Here is a 24710-nt window from a genome sequence, read left to right on the forward strand (position 1 = left end):
CTTAATCTTTCCCATTTTTGTGTTTACTAATGCTCAGCATCTACTAATTAATACTAGTTTTTACTGAGTACTTACTGCACGTCAGGCACTGTATTTCACATGATTATCTCTTTTAAGCCTACTGACATCTGAAAGCAGATATTATCAACTTTAGGGATATAGACAAATTGCCTGGCAGTGGTTGTGAGTGAGCGTCTTTAACCCCAGCACTCAGGAGGCAAAGGCAGGAGGCAGTGCATCTCTGTAAGTTTGAGGCCAGCCTAGATACACAGAGAAACCCTGTCTCATAGAGGGGGTGGGTGGAGAATCTATAAATAAACAAAATAGGGATAGGTTAAGTGTTTACTCTCAAAAAACCACCTTCTTAACAGATGCACTATGACAATGGGGGTGGGTAGACAAAATGGTTATGGGAACAAAACGTTTATTGTACTCAAAGAGCCTACATTAGTGGAGAGGCATAGAATGGGAGGGAATGAAGACTCCAACTTGCTGATTTCAGTAATGTTGGGAAGAAAATTTGACCTTTTCTTTCCCTGAGTATAGATATCACTGCTAACCACAGCATAGGCAGTTTGCTTAGACTCCTTGGGGGTCATTTTGAATTTGTTAGAAGATTCCAAATTGTTAGTTGTATAACTAACTTTTATAGATTTTTCAGATGTCACCTCCTGAACATTTTTGTATACTTGTAAGAAAATGGAATCATTAGATATGTCAACTTATGTTTGCAGATAAGCACCATTGTTATTTTAACTCTGTGTTGTAGGATTTCAGTGAATTATGCCTTTTCGGTTTGGGACCCAACCAAGGAGGTGTCCAGTGGAAGGAGGAGACTCTTCAATTGAGCTAGAATCAGGCCTGAGTCCCAGTGTTTCTTGTAACGGGAAAGACATCACCCAATAGGTGACTATCGTGCCAGATGAGGAGATGGTACTGGCTGTCATCAGTATAAGCAGTGACACTTAATATTAAACCTAGGGACTGAAGCACTGCTATTATTAAATTAGTAGTAACCAGAGCCTAGATTTTAAGTCTATATTTTGTAACTTTGTAAGTCTGGACCAATCCTTTCTCTGCGCCATACATTTTTATCTAGATTGTGTCTATGTTCTCAGGATGAACATCAGATCTTGATAAGTATGCGCATGTGTGGGGCACTGTTCTAGGTACAAGTGTACACATGCAAAGACAGATCGGACCTCTCATTGGTGCCAGTTGGCTTGCGTTAGACCATTGGCTGAGACAACAGTAGAGTATGAGAAGCCGATTGAACCATCTCAAACAGGATTTGCTTCACTTCCTGCTGTTTGCCATAACAACACTTCTAATAGTACACTTCCAATTCTCTTAGTGGATTAGAAATTTTCAGTTAAGCTTAGGAAGGTAGAGACTTTAAAAGTTAGACTTATGTATGGAAAAGGCTAAAATATCCAGGGCTGATTATTTTGTGGGAGTATCAGAAAAGGAACCCAGACTCTAGATGCATTTAAGGGTGTTTTAACTCTGAGGTTCTACCAACATTATTCTGGCAGCTTTCACACCACAAATGTTTTCAAATTACTCACCCAAAGTGACTGAAGGTTCATATTGAATTTACATACTATTACCACTTATTTAAATTTATGCATTTTTTGCTAGTTAATAATTACTGCAAACCCTTGAAAATGAACATCTGGAACATTAATAAGACGGTAACAGGTACATGCTGATTGTTATGTATGTGTAGATTCCCATCAGAGCCTCTGATTATGCATTTTTTGTGACATTGAAAGAATTCAGAGAGATTTTAAACAGTTAAAAGGATATTGAAATTTTTCTTTGCTTGAAAATAATTTCCTGATTTGTATTTTAGTTACCTATTGTTTGTCCTTTTGTTCAGGCAACTCTGAAGATGCCCTGGAAGTCGTTGCCTGACAATAACTGATGTCCCCATCACTGTCTATATGACAATGAGAAAGCCACCTGCACAAAGTAGCAAGGAAATGCATCCCAAATAGCATCACTAAGTCTTCTGTTGAGGGTTGACTAGGTCAAGGGTAAAGAGCCAGTAACTGGGTGATGACAATAGCTGACTATTCAGTTTCAATAAGAACGGAATGTGTGGCCAGTTAGCACTCTCAATGCTAAACCATTGACTACTTCACACTGAGTAATTTAAAGGTCACCTTGCTCACCGCAGATTACTAGTTAATTACAGATTACTAGGTGTTTGAATTTTCATCAGCTAAAGAGAAAAGACCACGCAGAAAAGTGGGCACTGAGGTCTGTTTCTATAGGTCTAGACTACCTCTATGGAGAGAGCCTAATATGAATCAACTTTAACTGAAAATGAGGGACTCAAGGTGACCCTAAGGACCACAGTTGTCTATCAGAGCAGCAGCCCTCCTCAGAGAAAGAAAACTTATGTAGATTAGAGTTGCCAAGGATAAGAAAGGAATGGCAGGAAGCTTGTCATAGAGGATGAGAGCTCATCCAACGGGGGAGTGATTGGTGTCTCAACCATGGTAGGAAGTCTTTTCCTCCTCTCCTCCTTATCCTCCTACCTCTTCCTCCTTGGCTTCCTCCCTCTTCCTTTCTTCTAGGGGCTCCCACACTGGGAAAGCTCTCTGAGTTACACTGTAAGCTAAAAAGACTGAAATATCACTCACTCTGAAAGCAGGACAAAAGGCATAAAGAAAAAAAATGCATAAATAGATTTAAATCCTATCACTTACATGGTTGTATCAATTATAAAAGGTCTAAACTTCAATTGCAAGACAAAGACCGCCATATTGGCCAGAAAACAGAATGTAAGCATAAGCTGTTTATGTCACTTTAAATTTGAGACTCATAAATTAAAAGCCTAAATTGCAGCAGCAACAACAAAATCCCCAAAACAAAATGAGAGGCTGAGGTGAATGTAAGCAAACCAAGGCTGCTGGCCTGAGTTTGGTCCCCAGGAGCTAGGTTGTAGAAGGAGAGAACTGTCTCCCACAAGTCATCCCCTGGCCTCCGCACACATCTAAGCACCCGTGCCCCACACACATCCATGTACCCAAATAAAGGTAGTAATAAAAAATAAGAAGCAGGGAAGTAACAGAGGAAAAACGTGGAACCCAACCCCCCTTTTCAACTTGACCAATAAAACTGATAATCTTCTCAGCAGAATTATCAGAACAGAAATTATTGATGTCGGGATTCACAGTGGAGCATCCCTACTAGTCTTACGACAAGGATAAACACCTCAGCACTAGGAGGCAGAGGCTTTTTACTGAGTAAATGTCTCCATTCCCTTACATTACTGGATATTTTCTCTTCCAAGAGTGTATCATAATTCCATGACTTGCTTCCAGCTTGACATTAGCTCATGATCATTTGAAAAGGTATATTCTGTTGGGACTATGGGTATAGGTGGAGGCTGTGGGCGTGGGTCAAGACTGTGGGGGTGGGAATCGAGGCTGTGGGCGTGGGTCAAGACTGTGGGCGTGGGTCAAGACTGTGGGCGTGGGTCGAGGCTGTGGGCAAGTCTTGAGGGTGTGGGCGTGGGTCGAAGCTGGGGGTGGGAATCGAGGCTGTGGGCGGGTCTCGAGGATGTGGGCGTGGGTCACTGCGACTTCAGTATGGTCTGCCTAAGTTGACTAGAATAAATTCTGATTTCTCATCACCGCACTTTGGGCATTCTGGAGAGATTTGAGTACAGCGTCTGACAGCATCTGATAACACCCTACACTTTGATGTTTGTGCCTTCGTTCCATGACTACATAGGCAGTTGGGATGTCATCCTTAAATCTGGTTTATCGCTGTCCCGGCTATCCAGTTTGCTCTCTGGTGGACTTCTGCCAGGCATTCCACTGGTCTTCTCACACCCTCAGGCAAGGCTCTGGGGCTCGGGCTCGGTGGAATCGAAAGTAGAAACATCAGTTTTTCCTTTTCGCAGGAACTTTATTGTCTTGGAAGGGGAGGGGAATAAACTTCATGGAAACTCTGCTTACCTGAAATTCACTTAATATTTATTGTGTGTATTTCTAAACATGTCCGACACAGTTTTGGGCTCTTAAAACAGATTTGTGACCAATCCAGAAATTCATGTATTTTATATTTTAGGAAAACATTCTATGTGTATGAACGTTTCATATGCATGTATGTACCTGCAGTGCCCTAGGAGGCCAGGGGCCCTGGAACTGGAGTTAAAGGTGGCCGCAAGCTGTCAAGTGGATGGTAGCAGCTGAGTCAGGAGCCTCTGCAAGAACAGCATTTGCTCTTGCTCCCCGAGGCATCTTTCAAGCTCCTAGCTCACGTTTTTGAAGTTATAGGACCTTTTTCTGAGGAATGTGAACAGGTGTTTATAAACTGGACACCAATGACAGGAATGACTCCACCCAAGTGTAGCATGGAGATCCGGTGAATTTAATTGGAGTTACAGGCCTATGGGCGAGGGATTGCTTATAGAGACATGGGCAACTTGTAGGTGGTTACACCACTGAAGAAAAAAAAATCTTATAAATTTTTAACTGCCTATCTTCAGGGTACATAGGGCTTCATGAGAAGCACGCCTAGTGACTGTTAAAGCCTATCATTTTCAGGGAAAGTCGGGAATTGTTGAAACCCCCTCACCAATGGGCACAGTTTCTAGCTGGGGACTGAGGTAAACATTACTTGACAAAGGGTAGACGAATGTGCCATCCTAGAATCACAGAATGATGTTAGGATTTGCATTCCTATGAACACGTGTCCTGAGCTGCTAACATCGCATTTCAGTAGAAATCTCTTTAACCTCAACTCCGACTAAGTGCCTGATTTTCTTGCTTCATAATCCAAACTTACAAGAGAAAATATTCCATTGTTCACACTCATCTTTTTGTACCAGGTGGCGTCCTGCCCAGTCAGGCGTGGCTATGAGCACAGGTACCGAGATGGTGTCCTTCACACAAGGGTGTCCTTCACATTAGGACGTCCTTCACACAAGGGTGGCTTCACTTTGCAGTGGCTCTGGCAGGAGCCACGCTTAATTGATCAAAAGCACAGAACACATTTTTTTCTGCACCAAGTACTGATGTTATGCCTAGCTAGAGGAGGAGGAGGAAGAAGGAAAAAGTAAGAGAAGAAAGAGGAGGAGGCTTTTTGAGTTGGGAGAGTGAAGTCTTATTCAAGAACTGGTCCAAGTTCATGTAAATGGGGAGACAAAGGGTTTCAGGAGGTCACTGTGTGTTGTAGGTGATAATGAGAGTCAGGGGCATTCTCATTTTCTGACTGTAAGAATGAGAAGTACTGTAAGAAGGCAGCCTCCGATTAATCCAGAAAATATCCAATTATACAATTTCCTTTAAAATTTTTTCTGCATATGTACTTATGTGGGCATACGTGCTCATACTACACCAAGTACTGTAAGAACACGAGACACACATGGTATTTGTTGGGAGGTCATAGGTTAATTCTCCTGACACCTTATAGACTGAGGATCTAATTCAGTTCACCTGGCCTTGCTCAAGCCCCCACCCTCTGAACCATCTCCCCAGCCACATAAAACATAACCCATTAGAGCGGTTACTAAGCAGGTCCTCCGACTGTCCAGGTGAAAACGGGTAATCTAATATAGGTTGTCAACAAAAATTGGGTGTACGTTGAACCCTCTTCCTGGAAGACAGCTGCCTCCAAGAACGTGGTCACATTTGGCCTGCACACCAGGGCTGGTCAAGGACCCCTGCGATCAGTTAAGGACCCTAGCGGCAGGATCAGTGGCTTTGCCAGCTGAAGTGCAGGGGCTCGCAGTAGAAGGGACTCCTCCACCTTCGAACTGTGTCTGCTGCAGATGTTTTGGACCCCCGGGATGAATTTGAATTCAAATAAGAAATAGGAAGCAGCGGTCTCCGATTTATTGAAATCCCCTTCAACCAGGTGAGAGCTTCTGTAGGGAGGGGGCGCTCAGGTTCCCCGCCCCGCCCCTTCCCTGCCCCCACTTCTGTGTTTCAGTGCTAGAGAGAACTCTGGGGCAGCCTTGCTGTTGAGTCAGGCTGTGGGACAGGAGTTGATGCTCACAGCTCCACTGACCAGGGCCGCTTTACTGAAGCTCACCGGGCGCCCGTCAATCACGAAGTGACGGATGCAGCCTGTGTAGGGTTTGCTGGGGGCCAAACGGGGTGTCAATAAAGACTCTGAAAAGAGAGAAAAAAACGGTCAGCGCGGGAATTCCAGGGTCCATTCTGTACCTCCTGATATAAACTGGAAGATTGCTCAGACTTTCAAAATGAGTTTTCGTCAGCAATGGCTCACATTGGACATCTACTGGACTCGCAGGGCCTGCGCTCGCTTTTGAAGGAGCAGAACACACGGGGATTTTAATGTTTGCCGTGTTTCTGGGATCACATTCCCTTGCACACTGTGGCTGTCTTCCAGGGCTGGAATTCACCTGTGAAGCCTCAGTCAGGGAGTTTTCATGATCTACCTGAGCCATTCCTCATTCACTTCCCTACGGCCGTATTTGTGTATTTGTTTATTTTGCTGGGAAGAGCAAAGGAATTTGCACTTCCCTGTCATTTTTTCACAGAATTATTGTTTCTCTTTAACCCCTATCTTCATTACCGGTCACCCTTAAGTGTCCGCACTTTTGCCAAGCTTAGAGAATATAATGAGAAAATTATGAATTCAAACCAGGTAAAACTTAGTTTTTCTGAGCTCATGGCTTAAGTAGAGAAAGTGCTAGGTCAGAGAGATTTTGTATGAACACAGGTGCCTTCCAGCGCCAGGGAGCTGTCTCCACTTACTCTAATTAGGCATCTCAAAGAAGCCTGGTGTGTACCAGTTACACCGACACAATTAGGTGTGTTGGGAGGATAGACACAATATAGTTTAAAGCTACTTGGAGAGCTTATAAATAGTATGAAGTTAAAGTCCATTTAGCCGACGCTCAGTGTTATAAACACACAGCGATTCCCACAGTGGCAGACAAAAGCCGACAAGCAGCTGGCAACCTGTAGCTGAGGAAGGCAGCTAAAGCAGGAGACCAACCCAGCAGCACCAATCCCCGGTGAAGCCTCAGGCAGGGAGTATGCACAGAACCCTAGTGCCGCAGGTAAGGGAGGAAAACCACTTTCCCCCTTAGAAGGGTGAGCATAGGCTTTGAGCCCAGTGATGGCAGCACACATTAATCCCTGCACTCAGGAGGTAGAGGCAGGCAGAGCTGTGAGTTCAAGACCAGGCTGGTCTACAGAGTGAGTCCCAGAACAGCCGAGGCTACATAGAGAAACCCTGTCTCCAAAACGTTTTAGATTTGAAAGGGGCCCCAGAGATCAGCTCCTTTGATTCGTGTCTAGTTCAGAATGGCTTCAGGTTTGTCCAGGTGCTGTGTGCTTCCTCCTTAGAATAAAACTGAGCTAAAGCTGGAGACGGGGGTCTTCTGAACCCTCTGCTGTCCTGTGTACAGCAGGACACAGCTTCCGTCCTGCCTGAGCTGTCCACGCTTGGCTCATGCAGAAAATCATCTGGAGAAAATAATCAATGTAGCAATTATGGTCTGCACGAGGAACCATGAAATTAATTATATGTAGTGACAGGAAAGGACCCTAGGGTCCTGAGTAATTGGTTACCAAATGAACATATTTGTGTGTGTGTGTGTGTGTGTGTGTGTGTGTGTGTGTGTGTGTGTGGTGTATATGCACATATGTGTGCAGTGCATGAACTCATGTGTGCAAAGTATGAAGCATGTGTTACGTCTTTCATGCTCTCTCTCTGTATAACTTTTTGGACACAGGTTCTTTCTCAAACCTTGAGCACACCATTTTGTGTCCAGCTGTGATACTGGGCTATTGACTCGCAGTGATTCTCCTGCCTCTGCTGCCCTCAGTGTCGGGGTTACATGCCTGCCGGGGGTGACACCAAGCTTTTCTGTGGGTACTGGGATCCGAACTCCGTCCTCATGCTTAGCATCCAGCCGTCTGAATGAGCCATTCCCACCCCCTTCACATAGAATCGAAGAGAGAATGTTCCCAAGATCAAATGAAGGCGCCACTGTACTTTACGGAAAATATTGTGGCACTTTCAATAGTGATTCGGTTAGACATGGAAACAGGCTTCACTAACCTCAAAGATTCTCTAACTTTTAAATTATCACACAGGAAAGTTGACTGTGTGTGTGTGTGTCTAATGATTAAATTAATTTTATTCATTATCTTTTTTTTTTTTTTTTTTTTTGAGACAGAGTGTCTCTGTGTAGCCCTGGCTATCCTGGAACTCTCTGAAGACCAGACTGGCCTAAAACTTCTAGAGATCTGCCTGTCACTGCCTCCTGAGAGCTGGAATTAAAGATGTGCGCCACCACCGCTTGGCTCTTTATTAACTTTTTAGTGAGGTGTGATAAGTAACATTTTTTTTTTTTTTTTTTTTTTTTTTTTTTTTTTTGCCAACTTGACACAAGCTAGAGTCATTTGGGAAGCAGAAATATCTATCAGTTGTGGAATTGCCTTCATGAGATTGGCCCTTAGGCCATTTTCTTGGTTAATAGTTGATATGCAGGGCCCTACCCCATGATGGGCAGAATTTACCCCTGGACAGTAGTTCTTGGATTGTGTAAAAAATGTAGCTGAGCAAGCCAGGCAGTAACCAGCATTCCCCCAGGACCTCTGCCTGAGGGCCCACCTCGGCACTCTTCCCTTTCTCCCTAAGTTGTTTTGATTATAATGTTTATCACAGACATAGGAAGCAAACGGGGACATGAGGGAACGTGCCGTCAAAGTTGAGCATCATGTAAAAGTGACTTGTACTTCAAGAGAATTCAGGGCATGTAGACAGGACTTCTACCTAGACCTTCTTTCTTTAGTCATTATTAATGTCCTGGTTTCTGACGTCATTTCAGTGGAGTTATCTCAAGCAGCTCAGGACGGCAGAATTAGCCACAGCTTAAATGCTAACTGTGCCTGCTGTCGGCTCGCTGGCACGGTTCTTGGATAGAGTGAAAAGCCGCTGGATCCAACCGCAAGTCCCCTCGGGGTGGCTCACTCGCAAACGCTTGCTTATTCGTTATGTGTGTTGAATATCCTGGTCTCAGTCTTAGGCGCATCTTGTTCACTCAGACTGGAGCTTACTGACAGCAGTGTGTGCTGCTAAGTACCAGACTCAGAAAGCAAATGAGTCTGCTTGTCTGAGTCACACGGCACCAAGAGCGTGGACAGACGCTTAGCAGTGTGTGCTGGGTGGGGAACAAGCTATTGTTTCCTGTCAGAAGGCAGTCTACCATTCAGCTTCAACAGTGTTCAATGGTAAATTCCCGTGATGGTTTGAATGACCTCATGGTCTCAGGTATTTGAATATGGGGTCCCCAGCTGATGTGCTGGTTGGGAGTGTTAGGAAGTGTAGCTTTGTTGGAGGAGGTGTGTCACTGGAGGAAGGCTTTGAGAGTTTAAGGACACGCACTGTTTTGAATTTGCTCCTTCTACCCTGTGCTGGTCATTTAAGATGTGATCAGCTCACCTTTAATCCTAGCACTAAGTTCAAAGTCAGCCTGGTCTACAGAGTTCCAGGACAGCCAGAGCTACACAGAGACCCCTCCATGTCCAACCACCAACACCAAACACAAAAAACGCAAAAAACCAAAACCAAAGCTATTATCACCCTCCTGATCCTGCAGCCATGCCTTCGACCCAGCCACAACAGACTGTCACCCCCGGGACCGAAAGCCTAAATAAACCCCAAGTGCTATAAATGGTCTTGGTTACTGTGTTTTATCCTGGTAACAGAAAAAAAAAAAAAAAAAAAAAAAAAAAAAAAAAAAAAAACAGGTTTACAACAGTCGTATTGGGGGTATCGTATTGGAGAAAGGTTGGAAGGAGAAGGCAAGCCCAAAAGACTAATAAGGAATCAGGTTGGTGGAATAAGAGAAGCAGTTCCATGGAATGGTAGTAGCAGAAAAATGAAGAGCATTATTTACTAGAAATTGAATCCCCAAGTACTTGAGGGAAGGTCTGGAACAAAGGTAGAATCCCAGAAAATTAAGGAACTTCAGTCTCAGATGCTACAGGATGACCAGAGGCAAAGGCAAAGAGGGGGCAGGTGAGTGCTTTGTTTAATTTAATCCCGTGTGCTCCGGGAAACCTGTGAAATGGCTGAACCTCTACCATGATTTCCAGGACGGAAGCAATGTGGAGGAATAGAACGGACAGGAAACAGTTTGCACGGGTAAGAAAACGAGGTGCAACAGCCGCCTTTACCAGAGTCCCTTTCAGAATAAAGCTAGAACAGAGGCAGAGGACTGGGGGGGATCCTGGTGTGAGAGCCCCTGTGAAATACAACTGGGGTTCACTTTCTGAGGAGCTGAACTCTCGAGTTAGCATTGTTGGTAATGCTGGGATCTGTTTTATTGCTGTGAAGAGACACCATGACCACAGCAACTCTCATGAAAGAAAGCGTTTAACTGAGGCTTGCTTACCGGTCCAGAGGCTTAGTTCATTATTATAATGGTGGGAAGGATGGGGGCATGCAGGCAGGCAAGGTCCCAGAGGCATAGCTGAGAGCTCTACCTCCTGACCCTTACATAGCAGGAAGAGAGAGACAGACTGGGCCTGACACAGGCTTTAGAAAAACTCAGAGCTCCCCCACCACACACACACTCACACGCACGTGCATGCATATACATGCACACAGAGGCTCGTTTCCTCCAGTAAGGTCACACCTTCTAATTCTTTGCAAATAGTGCTTGGTGTCCAATGGGGGCCATGGACACCATTGGGGGCCAATCTCATTCAAACCACCAGAGCTGGTATCTGGAAACATCAGCATAGAAAGAAGAGGCACACTTCCTTACTGCTACTTTGAGAGCATACAAGGTAAGATGCTTGATTTTCTCTGTAGATCTTTCTCCTTTTAAATTATTGATTACCTTTATATGATACACGCGCATACAAACAAAAACAGAACAAAAGGACAACAAAAAACCTAGTTAGGAGATTACTAAGTTTCTCACAAAATTCCAGAAGAAAAGCTTAAATATCTCCATTTTATAACTTCCTCTCTAGCTTTCACTTTCAAATGTCCAAGTTAGAGACATACGTAAAAACAGCTCAACATTAAGGTAATGGTTGTTCTAGGGGCATAAAGTAATTGCAGGCGGCCCACAAGCGCCTTCTCACTATCCTGAATGAGGTGCTGTGTTTTGGACAGCTGTTTACAGAACTGTTGCTGGAAACCTCTCTTAGGGAATGCTATTCCATGGGGGCAACACAGCTTGTGGTCTGCAGCTGTTTTCACAGTGCAGGCTAAGTCTGGGCAGGGGAAGCAGGCACTCCTTCCTCCTGTAGGGACAGTGGTTGTCAGTGGACTTTTAATACTCAAGGTTCTTGGGCCCTACAGCACTATCTTCATAAGTAAATTCTCTCTGTAGTGTTTGTGTGTGTGTAGAGGGTATTTAAAGGGGAAGGGTGGGAGGGGAGGAAGGGAGAAAGAGAAGGAGGGAGGAAGGGGAAGAGAGAGCAGGATGGAATCACATCTCAGGTGGAGTATGATAATTTTATGTGTTATTAAGAGTCAAGAGTTAAAGTTTTGATATATACTTTTCTTCTCTTATTTTTTAGTGCTGGGATCAAATTCAGTACTTTGTCGCTCTTTCCTACTAAGGACCATGGCATATAAAACCCTTTGAATTATTAGGTGAGTTATGACAATATACGGCTCACTTCTTAATATACAGCCATTATGAGAGCTTCCTGGGTTTTTTGGATTTGGAAGCTTGTATGTTCTCCTAAGCACTTACCTGGAACACCTCCAACAAACACAGGCTCCCTGTGATCAACTGGCTTTGGATTCAGTGGTCCAACTACATGGTTCACTTCAGAATCTACATCCAACTGAACCACATTGGAATCTCTAATCACTGAAAAGCAGAACAAAGCCTGGTTATATGTGATACTGGGGTAATTTTTACATGAAATAATTTATCATAACAGTGATACATTCCAGAATAAAAACCCTCCTACTCCTCTATCATTGAAAACAGCAACAGTGTCTAAGATTAACTAAGCAATCACAGTGACTTTTCCTTCGAAAAGGGGACTATTAGACTACACTCTGGTTTTTCCGCCAGAAGTTTCATGACATATTTTGGTAGCATTCATATTTGTGCTTTCCTTATTCATATTCATTGCTTATTAAGAGTAGCCGAGGGTGGAGGAGGGTGGTGGAGAGAGAGCTCAGACGCTCTTTCTGAGAACACGGGCTCACTTTTCAGCATGCACAGGGCAGCTCATAACCATCTAATTCTACGGGATCCAGCACCTTTCTCTGAATTCTGCTGACACCAGGCATGCCTGCAGTGCACAGACACACATGCAAGCAAACACATAAAATTAACTTAAAGAAAAGAAGGAAGAAAAGGAACAGTCGTGGGACTAGCGCTAAGAGCATTTGCTCATCTTAGTGTGGTGGTTTTTAGTCTCTGTCATCCATCAATATCATGTAAAACCTAAGCTCTTCCAGGACTCCGCCCTCCATGTGCTACTCAGGCTTGCACGTGAAAGCGGGGACATTGATCACCTGTGATCCTGTGCCATCGGCCGTCACAGAGATTCTGCTTGGGAGTTACTGAGGTAGAAAAGTCTCTGACACCGTTGTTGACTTTCACTATGACCTGCCAAGATGAGGCATGTTACATGGTTAGTTTAATTCCTTACCGTCGGGATAAAACTGAGTTTCCTAACTAACCCCACAGGAGAAATACTCTGAATAAATATTCATGAATACACTTGCAATGTGACCACAAGAGGTCACTCTTTGATAGGTGATAGAAACACTACATCAAACCAGTTTATATCTTTGGAGAGAGAACAAAATAATCCTGCTGGAGATAAATAGAGGGATGGTAAGAACTGTAATACGACGGATTTGCTTAGTTTACAGACTGTGTTCTGTTTACAGAAAGCAGGATAAGACCTCGAAGACACTCCGGGGCAGGCCCTGTGCCCATCATAGTCGGCCAGTGCACGACAAACTCAGCTTACTCTTGAGAATGGTTTGTGTGTGTGTGTGTGTGTGTGTGTGTGTGTGTGTGTGTGTGTGTGTGTGTGTTGCCATTTCATTTTTGTCTTACTGATCTTTTGCTTGTTTTGATTCTCGTTTTTGTCTTCTTTTAAGGAGAGAGCAAAGAACCTGAAGTTGAGTGAGTAGGGAGGTTGGGGGCATCTGGGAGAAGCTGAAGAAAAACATGATCTAATTATATTAAATGGAAAATTTTTTCAATCAAAAATAAAATAAAAGATACTGATGAAGAGAATGGACTTTCAAACCAAAATGTTTCTGTCCCATTTTTCTCAGTGTAAAATAAGTGTGATAATACTATATCCATCTTTGAGAGAATAGGAGGGCCAAGTCAATTTGCTAGCATAAATCCTTTAGAATAGACTCAATACCTGGTAACTGATATATATATATATATATATATATATATATATATATATATATATATATATATATCATACGCAGCATATATTACATATGAATATGATATGTAATATAATATAATATTAATATATAATGTATACAATACAAGTTATATCTAATATATATCATTAAACATAGAAAAAACATTCCAGGGTCTTATAACAGCTAAGTTTTTTTAATGGCCTAATTGTACGTATTAGAACCTAAATAAAACTTAGTTATATTAAGTTTGAGGCACAATAAAAATATTCCTTTTCCTTTAAACTTATTCAAATACCTTCTTGAATGGTTTTTAGTAATATCTTAGGGTAAATGTGGTGTTTAACTATAACATAATACAAACTTCTGGTAATTGAGAATATTATGCACTCACACACACACACATCTGTAATATGCACTCACACACACACGCACATTTGTGATAATCATATAAACATTTAGGAAGATGCTTTCCCATTCATGGATGTTGGGAAGTGGATATATTTCCCCTTTTATTTGCTGAAAAAGCTTTCTTCTACTCTTTTTCTTAAAGTGCCATGCTGTTATTGGTGACTTTCTGGTAGTCTTGCATGACTCTGTTCTAATGAACTCCCAGCACATGGATGTGAACACATGGATTGCACACACTTAACACTCATGTTCACTTCTCCCTTCCATGAGAAAGACTGACGAACTAATGCTGTGGAACAGGTCCGCGGCGTGACACCAGCATTGAAGGTTAGACATGCTGGACTGTGAACTCAGATACTACCTGTCCGTTCCTCATGTGCACGTTCAGGTATTCCCCATTGACGCTGTGGCCATGGACAAGGGTTCCAGAACTGCTCCGGGGACGGACTTCAAATGCAATTTCGAACTTTAACCCAATATTGAAAGACTCATCTGCAGAGGGAGATAGAGATTACCAAGAGACAAAGTAAAGTTTCTCATCAGGGCGTGACTTTGTGAGGACAATGAGGACAGTGTACTAAGAGCACTCTACGTGTCGTGACAGTTCAGAGACATTGCGGCCCGCAGCACCGTTCACTCCTTTAAGAGAGGGAAGGGAATAGCAGGGTGGCTCAGTAGGTAAAGCACTTGCTGCAAAAGCCTGCTGCCCTGAGCTCCATCCTTGAGACACATATGAAGGTGGAAGGAACCAACTCCACGGAATTGTCCTGTGATCTCACATATGTGCTGTGTACCCTCCTCATCACGCACACGCATAGTACGTGTTACGTACACACTATAATAAAAGGTGAGGAGGTCAGGGCAGTTTTGGTAAAAGATGGAATCTGAGGACACATTCATGCACACATAACTTTAAAGGAGGAGGGGAGGGAAGCTTGGGCAGAGACTTTAATTTGCAGCCATGTATAGTAGCTGGAAAACTTGGGGAGCCCCCAGAAAGCAGCTCCAGATGGTCCCATGGGTATGCCTTGCTGGTTCTACATGGAAGGTGGGGAGCCTGGCCTGGAAGGGTTCCAGTGTGCAAATCTGGAAGACAGACTTCATTTTGTAGTCGTTTAGGAAGAGAGCTGATTAACTATATTGTAAGATAACTTTAATTTAAAAATTAGCTGGTGATAGGATTTAGAAAGTTGTTACTGTGGTGAGCTGAAACACTGCTTATTAAGAATAAGATGGGGTGGAGGTAATGGAGGTGGTGGAGGAGGTGGTGATTGTAGAGGAGGAGGTGGTGGAGGAGGTGGAGGTGATGATAGTGGAGGTAGAGAAGGTGGAGGTGGAGGAGGAGGTGGAGGTGATGATAGTGGAGGTAGAGAAGGTGGAGGTGGAGGTGGAGGAGGAGGTGGTGATTGTGGTGGAGGTGAAGGAGGTGGTGGTGGAGGAGGAGGTGATTGTGGTGGAGGTGGAGGAGGTGGTGATTGTGGTGGTGGTGGAGGAGGTGGTGATTGTGGTGGAGGAGGAGGAGGTGGTGATTGTGGTGGAGGTGGTGGCGGTGGAGGTGGTGGTGGATGGAGGAGGTGGAGATGGTGGTGGAGGAGGTGGTGATTGTGGTGGAGGTGGAGGAGGTGGTGGAGGAGGTGGAGGAGTTGGTGGAGGTGATGATAGTGGAGGTAGAGAAGGTGGAGGTGGTGGAGGAGGTGGAGGAGGTGATTGTGGTGGAGGTGGCGGTGGAGATGGTGGTGGAGGTGGAGGAGTTGGTGGAGGTGATGGTTGTGGTGGAGGAGGTGGTGATTGTTGTGGTGGTGGTGGAGGCAGAGAGATTTCTGTGGTTAAGAACACTGACTGCTCTTTCTGGGAACCTGGGCTCACTTTCCAGCATGCACAGAAAAGCTCACAACCATGTAATTCTAGGGATCCAGCACCTTAGTTTAGATTCTGTTGACACCAGGCATGCCTGTGGTGCAGAAATATGTGCAGGCAAATATGCATACACACAAAATTATAAAAAAAGAGAAATAAAAGGATATCTGTGGGGCCAGACAGATGGCTCAACAGTTAAGAGCATATACTATGCTTCCAGCAGATCTGAGTTCTGTCACTAACATTGGTTCACAGAAACCTGTAACTCCACCTCCAGGGCACCAGATACACCCTTATGGAATTTGTATTCATGTGCACACAACCTGACCCTCCACATATATACAGGTAATTAAAAGCTCATTGCAAATGTAGGCATTTTAATCGTATCTACTTAACATATTACCTCATAAATAACTTAAAACAGACTCCATGCTTATTTTCTTCCTTCTTGTTTTTAGAGTGGGTCTCCGTGTGTAGCTCTAGCTGACCCAGAACTTGCTGTGTGGCCACCCTGGCCTCAAACTCACAGAGATCCTGAGAGTACTGGGATCAAAAGTGTCTACCACTAAGCCAGGTCTTCCTGGTTTTAGACACTACTTCAGAAACAGAACATACATTATACAGTTGGCTCTACGTTTCAAACTGCCCAAATGTTAGGATTAAGGACTAAGAAACTTGAGTGCATGTTTTAGTAAGAGTCATTGGGAGCACGCAGGGAAGGGAAACAAAATCCGGAGGTAGACAATGTGCCTTTAGACACAGTTCACTGAAGTGGTTGTTTAAGAAAGTGTATTTGGGAGGCTATCTTCAGAATAGGTCTCCCAAGGATAGTGCACAGGGTTTCAGGGTGTGTGTGGGGTGTGATTTCCTTCAGTAGGGACAATAGTTCATACTAACAATTAAGAAAATGTAGAGGACTAAGGTGGTCAAGAACTGGCTGGGCCACCGGACAGAGCAGGAAGCTCGGTATCAAGATGGTCTGCACCCAGAAGTTCAGCCAAGGAAAGCAAACAAGGATTGGTGCCACATATTTGGTTTGAAGCAGTAAAGGGGTCAACTGTGGTCCTCGAGGAAAGAGCTCATTGCACTGAAATGAGCTTGGTATTGTTACATTTGAACAGTGAGCTTAAAATTCCCCATTAAATATTTCCAGGAAAGAAAGCATTTCTGGATTTATGCTTTTAACACACACATCGCTGTATAAGTCTGTTTTGTTGTTATAACAGAATTTCTATCACTGGTTGATTAACAAACGAGGCTTATTTGGCTCACAGTCCTGGAGGGGACAAATGATGGTGGCACATGCACTGAAGAGGTGGAAGGTTCTATGGATGTGTGGGTATGGGGAGAGGGAGAGGGAGGGAGGGGAAAGGGAAGGGGAGAGGGGGAGGGGGAGGGAGGGGGAGAGGGAGGAAGGGAGAGAGAGAGGGACAGATAGAGAGGGAGAGAGAGGGAGGGGGAAAGAAGGGGGAGGAAAAGGGAAGGAGGGAGGGGGAGGGAGAGGAAGGGGGAGAGGGAGGGAGAGAGAGAGGGAAAGAGGGGGGAGGGGAAAGGGAAGGAGGGAGGGGGAGGGAGAGGAAGGGGGAGAGAGGGGGGGGAGAGAGGGGGGAAGGGAGGTAAGAAGAGAGAGGGAGGTAGGAAGGGAGGGGGAGGGAGGGGGAGGGAGGAGGAGGGAGGGGGAGGGCTAGGAGATTAGAACACTGCATCCTGAGGTTGAACAATGTAGTCTTCAGGGAATGAGAAAGTCACTCTCGTGAGGACAGTGTTACTCTTTCTAATGACTGGATCACCTCTCACCCCTCCGTCCGCCCTCGTTCTTCACATGTTGCACTGGGGAGCAATCTCTAGTTTAGGTGGGGCGTACTGTAATCACAGCACTTCGGTCACATTACCTAGAACCACATAGCCTCCTTCTGTGGAAAAATAAGTTCCTGTTTCCATGGGCCCTTCAAAGCACGGGGTCACGCTAAACGTTTGAGAAGCGGAGGCAACGGAGGCGCCATTGAGCTGGAGATTGCCCAGGCAGCCACTGAAACTGTAGACGGAGTTAATCTGAAAGAAGAAGAAGTTACTTAAAACACCCTTGTCCAGCACCCAGATGCACCATGGGAAAGCAAACTAGTGAGTTACCCTTTGTTTATTTTAGCTTTCTGTAAGATCAGTATTGTTCCTTCCTGACAATTACTTTTAACTAATCCACCAAAGCTGGGGTTTTGGGTTTTATGACATCAGCGAGTAGATATTGAGAGTGGGACTGTTTCCACAGACTGAGACAACATAAGTTGCAGCTGTGGTCCTCTAGTTGGCGTCTGCACCATCATTTTCCTTCAGGAGTGGGGCTGGGTCCACGCTCTCGGGTTTGGATGGACGTCCTATGCCAGCAGGTGGAAGCTTGCCGATCTGGCTTCAGGAGCTTCTAATGCAGTTGTGAATTTATCACACTATGGGATATGACACTTAGGTCACTGTGCCCAACTGGCTTTATACCACATTTGGGAGCAGTGAAAATGACTTCCACAGAACTGGCTGTTTACTGTAATCTAAACTGCCTTTCCTACCCATCTGCCAATAGAGTGTAACAATGTGCTGACCCTGTGATAAAATCAAATCTACATTTGTGTTTAGGATACATTAAGTCCTTTGGTACTTTCTGTTCACCAAGAAACACTTTAAAAAGAGGTATTAGTTATAATTTGATGTACAAAAATATTTCTTATATTCTCAATTCTTCCACTTAGATGTGTATTCTGTGTCTATTTGGAAATTGTGAAAAAGAGAAAAAAATGGAACTGAATTTAAATGAGATGGTCCCCCCCTTTCAGTAATATATAGAATGACTTGTTCTCTGGTCTTACTGTAGTTTTACATTAAAACTTTAGGTACGCGCAGAACTAATAAAACCCCCTGGAGACATAAGTTTCAGGGCAGTTTATACCTATTAACCTCTTCATCTCCTTTCTATTTTAAAAGTCAAACTGCTCCAGGGCAAGCAGGAATCTTACAGGACAGCCTAGGATATTTTTTTTTTCTCCAATAAAATTGCTTCACTTTTACTAGGTTCCTACTTTGTAAAACGAGGACCCGAAATCAGTGTTCTTCCGGTTCAAGGGGTCAGTGGCTCAGCTACAGCTGGCTTACCTGGACATTTTTCACAGCCCTTCCGGGAGCCACTCCTCCCAGATAAATGGGACCCTTGATTTTCCAGGCAGCGCCGCTAGGGGGAAGCCTTTCTTCTAGGACTCGTAGACCATCGATGACCAGTCGGCCACTGCTCTTTTCCCGAACAAATATCACCTGCAGAGAAGGATTTGGAAAACAGTTTGTTGTAGGTATGCCCCCCGAAACTGGGGAAGGCTGTGCTGTCCACTCTCCCAACCCTGGCACTGCATTGCTCTGGGAAGGTACAGAAAGTTTTCAAAAATGTGAGTCATCTCAGAAGGTCATGGTCACTTCTCTCTTGTTTTTGCAATGCCAGAAAGTTTATTCCTTGCATCTGTGTTCTACAGCAGACGTCTGTTGCTATCCCCCGTGCTTTATGTATATGGTGTTTACCCCTGGCTCTTCTCGGGTTTAGCATTTCACACATTCGAGCAAGTGTTCCTCTGTATTCTTATCTCTGGCTAGAATGACTATCTGTTTCATTTCTGAGTGCAGGTTGTGTTTTTGGCGTGGTTCTTTAGGAAGCTCTTCCTGGCTGACCAGCCACACTCTACAGTTAACTGTCACACGTTGTGTACAGTGTGTTCTTCATCGCATCCCCACAGGCTACCTCCATATGTAGGCACCCCCTGTCTTCCCAAGTGATCCACCTTTGGAAAGGAAGCCAGCAAGGGCTGTCAAAAATTATTAGCCTGGCTTACTGGGGAGTGGGGAAAAGTAAAAAAAAAAAAAAAAAAAAAATCACTAGAATCCAAATTTTAACTCATGTTGATTACTGAGCCTTTGATTGATATTATTAGTGTTAAGGTCCAGGTAAAACTATTAGTGTTAAGGTCCAGGTAAAACATTAAGGCCTAGATGGGAGGTTAAGGCTTAGGTAAAATGTTAGGGCCTGGGTAACTTACCCAGCTGGCTTGCTGTTATAAGGACACTTTCTCCTATGTTGTTTCTGCTGTTATTAGGAAACTTTCTAATGCCAGTATTGATTACATATTCTGTTATGCTCTGTTCCTTTGGCACCATTTTGATAGACGTCAGTAGAACTGTTGTGTGTAGGTACCCACCATAAGCTTGGACCTGAACCAACCACCCGGCAGCACTTCCTGCACCTGTGTATGAGCTTTTATGGTTTTTGCCTTTATAAGATGCCCCTGGGATGGAGCCCAGCATAAGAGAGACACCTGCGCCAATATAAGAAACTATTTAAAGTAAGGCTCCCATTTTGGGGAGAGGCTGAGTACAGTTTAAGTTCCCAAGACCTCTCTGGGGACTGGCATCCTGCTTGGTGGAAAAAGACATGTGCAGGAGTAACTAACATCCTGTCTGGCACGAATACCCCAACCAATGGGAACAAGATAACTGTGCAACAAAGACATGTTCCTACAGAAATCTTCTGTCTCTAAATCCTGGAATAACTTGGCACAGATGTTTGTAGATCTCAGGCTTAAAAAACCTTGTAGGACCTTAACTTGCTGTCACAGTTCAGCTCTTGACCCGAGTTGTATCTCTGATGGGTCAGTCTTGAGATGTGATGTTCGATAAACCATCCCTGTATGACAGAGATGGGTGCCTGAGTGGTTTGTGTAGCCATTTTCCAACCTCCAATGATTACACGTAGCATGTGACTATCTAAAAATATGCTTCAAGATTTTTAAAATAAGCAATTAGTAAGTTCCTGAAATTGAGGGGCTGGAGAGATGGCTCAGTGGTTAAGAACACTGGCTGCTCTTCCAGATGTCTTAAGTTCAATTCCCAGCAACCACATGGTGGCTCACAACCATGTATAATGGGATCTAATGCCCTCTTCTGGTGTGTCTGAAGGTAGCTACAGTGTATTCAAATATATAGCACAAATAATTTTAAATAAAGAAAAAATAAAATAAAATAAAATAACTTAAAACTTGAAGCTGAACTCTGGGTGTGCAGCCTCAGCATTTTCTTTTTCGATGAGGCAGTGGTACAGAACGGGGTGAGCCATGAGGCACTGGGAAATATTTGCTGGCAGTGCTGTGTACTCAACTTACATCATGCCACAATCCATCATTGTATTTCTCCTGGCTTCTAATCTTCAGTTTCTTGTGGCCGACATTAAACATAAAGACCAAGCGACCATGGGCCAAGAACAGGGTCATGAAGTCATTTTCTTCTTGGTCCGAGACATAGAAAATCATCCCATGTGCGGAGCGGGTCTTCAGACGAATAGCAAATTGGGATCTGGTAAATGAAAAGAGAAGTTACCATGTGACGTGAGACAGAATAAATAATCCAAGGTAAACTTTTGAAGTAATACAGTCTGGGAAAGAATAGCCATTCTTTCTCGTCCCAAACAGCTTCTTTCTAACTGTGCCTGATGATGTGTTAGTGAATGCTAGGCATAGTTACTTCAAAAATGAAAATTCTTCTCTAGACCCTTTGCCCTAGAAGTCTCAGGCCCACAGGACTCCATGCACGGCACCTTCCTTATTCTGCAGGTATGTTATTCATTTAACAAGTCTTGTGCTGGCTGAGGATCCTACAGTATTTTGCTTTGAAAATTAGTGTGATGGTAATTTTTGGTTGTCAACTTGACTATATCTGGAATTAAATAAAACTCAAGTACCAGGGAACTCTGTGAGGGAATTTTTCTAGTAAGATCATTTAAAATCACCCTAAATCTTGGTTTATGGCCAGAAAAACCACCATAAATCTGGGCCACATCTTGTGGAGGCTGCTGACGTTAACAGGACACAAAAGAAGGAAGCTTTTGCTTTGTTTTTGTTTGCCTCACTCTTGCTGGCAGGTTCATCTGCCCTGTTGCTGAGGCATTGCTGAGGTACTGGAATCAACTTCCTTGGGACAGTGACACAGATCCAAGACTAGCTGAGATATCTAGGTCATGGGTGGGAGAGTTGCTGGGGTCTTTGCCTTTCGGTTGGGAGACAGCCTGACCACGGTCTGTAGGTCACCCTAACAAATCCTCTTTGTCTATAATGTAATATCACACACACACACACACACACACACACACACACACACACACACTCACTACTCATTTCATATATCCTTTGAAAGAAAGCAAGTAGTAGTTTCCAAAAATTATGAGTGGGAATACACACACACACACACACACACACACACACACACATGTTCTGTTTCTCTAGAGCAGTGGCTCTCAACCTTCCTAATGCTGAGACCCTTTAAAACAGTTCCTTTTATTGTGGTGACTGGAACCACACAATTATTTTGTTGCTATGTCATATCAGTAATTTTGCTACTATTATGAATTATAATGTAAATATCTGTATTTTCTAATGGTCTTAGGAGACCCCTGTGAAAGGGTTGTTTTAACCCCCAAAGGGGTTGTGATCTACAGGTTGAGAACTATAGGTCAAGATAATCCTGTCTAATAAAATTAGTAAACACTAAAACCCAACTTGTTAAATTAACTTATCTCTGTAGATAAATAGCAATAAGCAATCAATATGTATAGAGAAAGTTTCACAGAAATATTGTTTGTATACCACATAAATTATAGATTAGAGTTTTCTCCCAGTAGACGGGTACAGAGTCTATACCATAGTCAAATATGACATGTCAAACACAGCGACATAAGGGCGTGGAAATAAGTTTACAGAGAAACCCGTCTAGAACTTTAGCTCCAAGTATGTGTAAGATATGTTTATTAAGTCTATTTCGAGGCATCCAGGATGAAGGGCCTGGAGACATAAATACTATAACAATGTATCTTTAATAATATCAAGTCGATAGAGATTGTGAAGACAGTGGGTTTTGAGACAGCTGAAGGGACACAGATGTACACAAGCATTTGTGTTTTCTGCGTCTCTTGTATTTTCTGTGTCTAGAAGTTTGGCTGCATTCTCAGTCACAAAATCTGAATGCAATTCGTGTGGGGGGAGGGAAGGTGATAATAAGGCAGCTGGTGGGCCATTTACAAATTTCCTTGATCAGGATGCCTTTTCTTTGATCAACCTTGGTAACCTGCAAGAATGGTGTTTTATGTGTCTGCCATTTGGAAAGAAAGTGGGAACAGGTTTTTTGGAAAGCATGAATCACATATTGTTTAGTGTATACGTTCACACACACACACACACACACACACACACACACACAAAACTCAAGCAAACCAAAAAAAATAAATAAATAAACCAAAACAAACAAAAAGCAGGATTTAAAAGACATAGAAAGAAAAAGTTGGAGAAAGATTCCCTGTGACAAACATGGAGAAGGAATACACAGGCCTTTACTTTTCACCAAAATCTCCTTGTATGTGTTCGAACTCTTGGCGGCTGTTGGCCGTGCCGCCATATTGATAGGCGTGTTCTGTTGCCCTGGGGGTGCTGGAGAGGTGGCAGTGGGAGTCTCTCAGAGTTTTCTGTTCCAGAAACTTCAGGCCAATAGGATCCCAGGAAGGCGCATCTTTACTTTTCTCTCCCTGTAGGAAAAAAAAAAACAAGTGAAATGGAGAGACTGAAGTCCCACACTTGGTAACAAAGTTTGATAAGCCAAGTCTTTATCCTTCACTAAGGATAAAAAATCAACAAAGTGGCAATTGTGTGTTTCTAGTCTTGAAATAGCAGGGTCTTTGTCTTCTATTGCCATAAACAAGGGGCACTGATGGTAACAACACAGCATGTCCCCAGATCCAGAGTTCTAATCTGTGACTATAACAGATACAGCCTTAGAGGTAACATCACAGTATTGTTTACACTTGCTACGTAAATAAGATATTGGGGCTGGAGAGATGGGTTAGGAGGCAAGAGCACTGGCTGCCATCTCCAGAGGACCTAGACTAGGTTGCCAGTATCCATATGACAGCTGTGAGTTGTCATTAACTCCAGTTCCAAGGGATCTGACATACCCTTCCGATCTCCTGGGGCACTAGGCATGCACATGGTGTACAGGCATGCATGCATGCTGAGTATTTATACTCATAGAATAGATAAGTATTAAAGTTAAACTTGAAAATAGTATTATTTTTGATCTCAGGCTATATAAAGAAATTTTGTGTGACAAAATCAATACAGGACAGCATTTTAAAATATGATTCTTTTCTTTGACAGTTCCATACATATATAGATTTTAAACATTATGCTGTAACCTTTCAAATTGTCCTGCTGATGTTAAAATGTAGTGTTGTGAAGCTATTGTATAATAGTTAATAATTATTTAGTCTTTATTTCTGAGGCAAAATAAAAGTGTGAATAATTCACTTGTAATAATTTATTTGATTGCAAGCAAACATTTATAGAACGTTGGGTGGGTATAGGTAGAGATGAAAGAGATCATTGTTGCTGTGTTCTTTCTGTGGGGGACTTGTTGTGGAAGACAGAAAGATGAGAGATTATTACTGGATTGTAAGAACTTGTAGTCAATGTGGAGAAACAGGTCTATAAAGAGCAACCATGAACTGAGTTGGTGACTGAAAGAAAGGTCTTTGGATGAAGGGTTAGGGGTAGAGTTTTGTTTTCAGGGAACCAGGAGCCATACAGGTTTTAAAAGCAGGGAGTAGTTGGATATGTCCCATTTAGGGAGCTGATCCTAGAGGAGATGTTTGACAGCAAGGAGGAGGGTTGGGAAACCCAGCAAGATGTTTAGTATGATGGAGTATGCTTGTTGCCTCTCTCCCTAATTCCTGCTCAAGTGTGAGATCTATACATGATTCAAAAGAACCCACAGCAGTTCTGGGCATCTATAGGGGGTTTCTGCCAGCAGAACGGAGCAGTGTGGAGATTCTGGAGACTCTATACTGACAAGAAAGAACTGCAATGCAACTCTTAATCTCGTATGAACAAAGAAATGGATAAACAGGGCCTTGGCAACACCTATTGCCACCCTGTATCCAGATAGGCTATGGCTACACCTTTTACCATCCTGTATCTAGATGGGCTGTGTCAGGCCTGGGA

The 24710-nt window shown here is 43.5% G+C and overlaps 2 protein-coding genes across 2 annotated transcripts in view; one reads left to right on the plus strand and one right to left on the minus strand.

Moving 5' to 3' along the window:
* Positions 1–783: 783 nt before the first annotated feature.
* FAM229B (family with sequence similarity 229 member B) lies at positions 784–2000 on the plus strand (the record flags this gene model as incomplete). The annotated part of the gene is given in 4 exon segments (XM_080938342.1): positions 784–890; positions 892–906; positions 1883–1889; positions 1893–2000. Coding segments are annotated over 4 exon segments (237 nt in total).
* A 3872-nt stretch (positions 2001–5872) lies between these two features.
* LAMA4 (laminin subunit alpha 4) overlaps positions 5873–24710 on the minus strand; it is a 148185-nt gene continuing 129347 nt past the window's right edge. Inside the window, exons 31-38 of the mRNA XM_080938313.1 lie at positions 23052–23239; positions 20832–21021; positions 18787–18942; positions 17541–17700; positions 14153–14283; positions 12499–12592; positions 11720–11839; positions 5873–6134 (exon numbers count right to left, since the gene is read on the minus strand). Coding sequence (XP_080794439.1) covers positions 5989–6134; positions 11720–11839; positions 12499–12592; positions 14153–14283; positions 17541–17700; positions 18787–18942; positions 20832–21021; positions 23052–23239 — 1185 coding nt within the window. The 3' untranslated portion in view covers positions 5873–5988. The remainder of the gene's footprint in view (positions 6135–11719; positions 11840–12498; positions 12593–14152; positions 14284–17540; positions 17701–18786; positions 18943–20831; positions 21022–23051; positions 23240–24710) is intronic.

This window comes from Micromys minutus, assembly GCF_963924665.1.
Source record: "Micromys minutus genome assembly, chromosome: 25".
Classification (NCBI taxonomy): domain Eukaryota; kingdom Metazoa; phylum Chordata; class Mammalia; order Rodentia; family Muridae; genus Micromys; species Micromys minutus.